At 36.4% G+C, this 5,346-nt stretch overlaps 1 protein-coding gene across 1 annotated transcript in view; it reads right to left on the bottom strand.

The window, feature by feature from the left end:
• Positions 1–1,429, bottom strand: part of LOC137639780 (zinc finger BED domain-containing protein 5-like) — a 20,773-nt gene extending 19,344 nt beyond the window's left edge. The window contains exon 1 of the mRNA XM_068372025.1: positions 739–1,429. Within this exon, the coding sequence (XP_068228126.1) occupies positions 739–1,429 (691 nt within the window). The remainder of the gene's footprint in view (positions 1–738) is intronic.
• Positions 1,430–5,346: the final 3,917 nt, after the last annotated feature.

Raw genomic sequence — 5,346 nt, 5'->3', positions numbered from 1 at the left:
ATTGATTTGAAGTGTTCTGGCATCTGACATGTAAGGTCATTGACGCCGAGCATATTGAAGAGGTAACCCGGCGTATGCAAGGGATGACTCATCTCCTTTTCGTTTGTTAATGGTGGTAGTTTTATATATATATATATATATATATATATATATATATATATATATATATATATATATAATGACAGGAACCCATTGCCTCCCAGTTTCGTATGATCGCTGAACGTCCCACCAAATTTGCATCAACTTTAAAAAGCAATCCGCCGGAAACATGATTTTGTACTCACATCATCATCTCCCATGCGTGGAGTTATATAGGTAGCCCTTGGAGTTATATAGGTAGCCCTTGGAGTTATATAGGTAGCCCTTGGAGTTATATAGGTAGCCCTTGGAGTTATATAGGTAGACCTTGGATGAATAATAGGTAGATCTTCCTTCTTAAGGTGTAGACCAGTGGTTCTCAACCTTTTACTACCATGCCCCCTCCACAATTATTTTTTTATCGCCACGCCCCCCCCCCCTTGCATATAAAGATAAATTTCACTTACAGATTTTATATGAAAAGGAATAAAAAAAGCCTTATGGGTTGTATAGTCAATTTACTAAGTAGGAAATAAAGTGAGATAATTGACATTTTCACTTCTACAGGATAACTTGCTTAACTTATTTAGTGAGATACCTGACACTGCTTCTTGGATACCAGATCTTGAATACGAGGTTTAATGTTAGAGAGTGCACAACGTAAATCATCTTCCACATCCAGGCGGTTTCTGTATTTTGTTTTTATAGCAGTGAGCGTAGAAAATGCAGTTTCACACAGGTAAGTTGATCCAAACATTGTTAGAACCCGAAGAGCCTGATGTGAGATCAGAGGGTACACAGAATGGTATTTAATCCAGAATGTCTCCAAATCCAAATCGTTGAATTCATCCTTAGCTGTGGAATTAAACTTTAACTCAAGAAACTCCTCTTGAATTTCCTCAGCAACATTAGCGAATTCACACTGAAAAGGATTCCTAATGAATTTCCAGGATTCACGCATGTCATCTATGTCTGGAAAGTATTTCGTGAATTCTGCTTTCAAGCTGCTTAGATGAGTGATTATAAGGATCTTTAACTCAGGGTCAAGGTTACCATGAGCGAACCCAGAATCTAAGTTCCTAAAACTGGCTGCATTTCCCTGCTGAATTCGACCTTTCCAGAGGTCGAGTTTGGCCATGAAAGTTCGAATGGTGTCGTGGTGAGAGATGATGTGGATATTTTTCCCTTGTAGTTTAAGGTTCACTGCATTCAAAGATTCAAAAATATCCACCAAGTAAGCTAGAATTATCTGAAAGCTGTCAGACTTGAATTTGTCATGAAGGGCTGCCTTCTGCTGTGAATCTAGAAATATTATTACTTCTTCTCGTAGCTCATAAAGCCTTTCAAGCATGTTTCCTTTTGATAACCATCATATGTTTGTGTGAAAAAGCAGGGCTTCATGTTCAGAATCCATATCCTTACACAATAATTTGAAGAGACGACTGTTTAAGGCTCCAGATTTGATGAAATTTACTACCTTCATAGCCACGTTTAGAACATCCCTCATTTCATCAGGCAAAGTTCTGGATGCTAAAGATTCACGGTGAATTATGCAGTGTGTACTTATTACAGAAGGATTTTTTTTCTTTCACCTTTGTGATGAACCCAGAACGCAGGCCAACCATGGCTGGGGCTCCATCAGTACACACCCCTATTAGTGAGTCCCAAGAAAGTTTATTTTCCTTAAAAAAGTCTGATGTAACTTTAAAAATGGCATCTGCTGTTGTACAACTTTCCATGGGGCAACAAAACAAAATTTCCTCCTTTATATTGTTGCCTGACACAAAACGAGCATACATCAAGAACTGAGCACACTGAGCGATATCGGTCGTTTCATCACACTGGATTGCAAAAACAGGCGAGGCTCTTACTAGTTCGAGTGTTTGTTCTTTGATATCTTGAGACAGTTCATGGATCCTTCTCTGGACTGTATCGTTTGACAGGGAAATTTGGGAAAGCTTATTTGCACTATCTTTACCAAGAATGAGTTGAGCTGCACATAGTATACTTGGCTTTATGAGAGTCTCTCCAATGTTATGGCTCTTCTTGCTCTTTGCAATCAACATGGAAATTTCATAAGAAGCCTCAACAACCTTTTATTATTATTATTATTATTATTACTTACTAAGCTACAACCCTAGTTGGAAAAGCAGTATGCTATAAGCCCAGGGGCTCCAACAGGGAAAATAGCTCAGTGCGGAAAGGAAAAAAGGAAAATAAAATATTTTAAGAAGAGTAACAACAATAAATATCTCCTATATAAACTATAAAAACTTTAACAAAACAAGAGGAAGAGAAATAAGATAGGAGAGTGTGCTCGAGTGTACCCTCAAGCAAGAGAACTCTAACCCAAGACAGTGAAAAGCCATGGTACAGAGGCTATGGCACTACCCAAGACTAGAGAACAGTGGTTTGATTTTGGAGTGTCCTTCTCCTAGAAGAGCTGCTTACCATAGCTAAAGAGTCTCTTCTACCCTTACCAAGAGGAAAGTGGCACTGAACAAGTACAGTGCAGTAACCCCTTGGGTGATGAAGAATTGTTTGGTAATCTGTGTTGTCAGGTGTATAAGGATAGAGGAGAATATGTAAAGAATATGCCAGACTATTCAGTGTGTATGTAGGCAAAGGGAAAATGAACCGTAACCAGAGAGGAGGATCCAATGTAGTACTGTCTGGCCAGTCAAAAGACCCCATAACTCTCTAGCGGTAGTATGATTGATGATTGTTGTCGAAATACCCCGCTGTCATCCATTTTCACTTGCTTCAAGGTGTGTTTTTTTTGTTTCAAAGAATGCCTTTGGCTTGTCAACTAGACCAGGATGTGCTGTTTGCAGGTGGCGTTCCAAGCGTGAGGGTCGCATTCCATCATTGCTCAGAGTCTTGTAACATATCACGCACTGTGGGACCTCTGTGTCACCCTTTCGGAGGGTGACACGAATATAATCTTCGTCATACTTCCGCTTCTTGGCACTCATTGCAACGTAGTTGGAGTGAAACTGGCAAAACGTATCTGCGATCAAGATAATATGCATTTGTAAATTAAGGTATTTTTCACCTCTTGATGATAACCACCACAGTATGATTATCACAGCTACATGATCAATGAGTGAGAAGGACAGAGAAAGAGGGAGAAAGATATATCCAAAATTTTTTGAAAATTTTGAGGCTAAACACGAGATTGGCAGAAAATTGAGACAATATAAGAAATACATCCAGCCTTGGACGTTAAATTAACCTTGAAGGAAAAGAAGGAAAAAAGGAGAGGAAATAATATATATATATATATATATATATATATATTATATATATATATATATAGAGAGAGAGAGAGAGAGAGAGAGAGAGAGAGAGAGAGAGAGAGAGAGAGAGAGAGATAGAGATACAAACATTTATAACTAAATTTTATATACATACATATATATATATATATATATATATATATATATATATATATATATATACACGAATCTCTCTCTCTCTCTCTCTCTCTCTCTCTCTCTCTCTCTCTCTCTAATATAGCCCTATATATATATATATATATATATATATATATATATATATATATATACACATGAATCTCTCTCTCTCTCTCTCTCTCTCTCTCTCTCTAATACAGCCCTACTCGCTGACTCTACCTCTCTGACTCGGTCACTGATCATATGGTTGAGATAATCATGAAGTGGTGGTTATTAGTACATCTTCTTTTGCAAATAGTAAAATTTGAGACCATTAACTTATGATTTTTACAATATGAAGGAAAAATAAATAAAACAAAATATACATCTTCAAAATTTTGCAGTAATCTTAGCAACGGTCTCTCAACATATTTCGGTATATTGATAAACATAGAAACTGATATATTTTTTTTTTCAAATAAAGGACAATAACCCCACCAATGCAGGGCAGCCCATCATCGACACAGGGAAAACAAAACTAGTCAAAAATTATTGATAAGAAAAAAAATTAATATATCTCTCCCCTTTTCTTTCATTCACATTCTCACAAACCTGACAATGTTAATGGGTCGATAAGAAACTGAGATAATGTACCTCAACAATTTCGCCTGTAGAAACGGCAAGGAAGAAATGTTCAAATACTTTCGGACATGTGTGGTAAACTGGGAGTGTTGACAGGGACTGTGTTGATAGTGTGTACGTACGGTGGGACTTGGTGTGAGAAACGGATCTTGGGACTTGGTGTGAGAAACGGATCTCATAGCTCACCAGTAAGGGACACGTATTGTACACGTCCACGACAGGCAATGTACTCTACGGTAGCCTACATGGAAGGAGAAAGCATGAATTAGTAACGATGATATTACTTTATTATATAAAACTTTTACCATTATTATTATTATTATTATTATTATTATTATTATTATTATTATTATTATATTTTTTACTATAATGTCTTTTTTATTTAACTGATCTAGTCTAAAATAGCACAACTTATTTTTTTTTTTATTTATAGCTGCATTATTCTCCTGAGGCTCACGCCCCCCCTTTGAATCCTCTTGCGCCCCCCTAGGGGGGCATGCCCCCCTGGTTGAGTAACACTGGTGTAGACGGACCTTAAAACGCTAATCAATTCCGTTTATTTTCCAGAAAGGGAAGACATCTTTTTCTCCTTTTAAATTCCAGTGATTTGAAATTTTACATCTTTTCGTTCTTGAAAATTTTCATTTTTAGATAGTGTGATGCAGTTCCTTAACTTTATTTGAATTAAATGTAATAATATCACCTATTTATGTTCCCTGCTATTGGTATATTGCTCTTAAAGATAACGTAAGGGGAGAGCTTGTGTCGTATATAGAGGCATTTGTCAGCAAGTAAGATTCATCACTTAAGAATTGAAAGACTGTGATTATTGATATGAAAAGTTCATCAAACATAAAATAAGTATTCAGAATTAATTTAAGGAGCCAAACACGAATTTACAGACATTAATAAAGGAGAGAAATAAAAAAAAAAAGTTTTCAGTAAATTTCTAGAAGGTTAAACAAAATACATTATATGAATCTTGATTTTGACCTAGGTTAGCATCAGCCATTCTAGGGAAGGAGGTACATATGAAAAACAAAATACATTGTATATTATTATCATTAGCTAAGATACTATAAGCCCAAGGTGCTCCAACAGGGAAAAAATAGCTCTTTGTGGAAAGGAAATAAGGAAATAACGATGAGAAATTATAGGTTAGGGTCAGCCATTTCCCAAATATCCGCCTTCCCTAGGGGAAAGTACACAAGGAAAACAAAATGCATTACAT

Source organism: Palaemon carinicauda, chromosome 4, assembly GCF_036898095.1.
Source record: "Palaemon carinicauda isolate YSFRI2023 chromosome 4, ASM3689809v2, whole genome shotgun sequence".
Lineage (NCBI taxonomy): Eukaryota > Metazoa > Arthropoda > Malacostraca > Decapoda > Palaemonidae > Palaemon > Palaemon carinicauda.
Note: the sequence above shows the minus strand (reverse complement) of the source record. Positions and strands in the feature narration are given on the sequence as shown.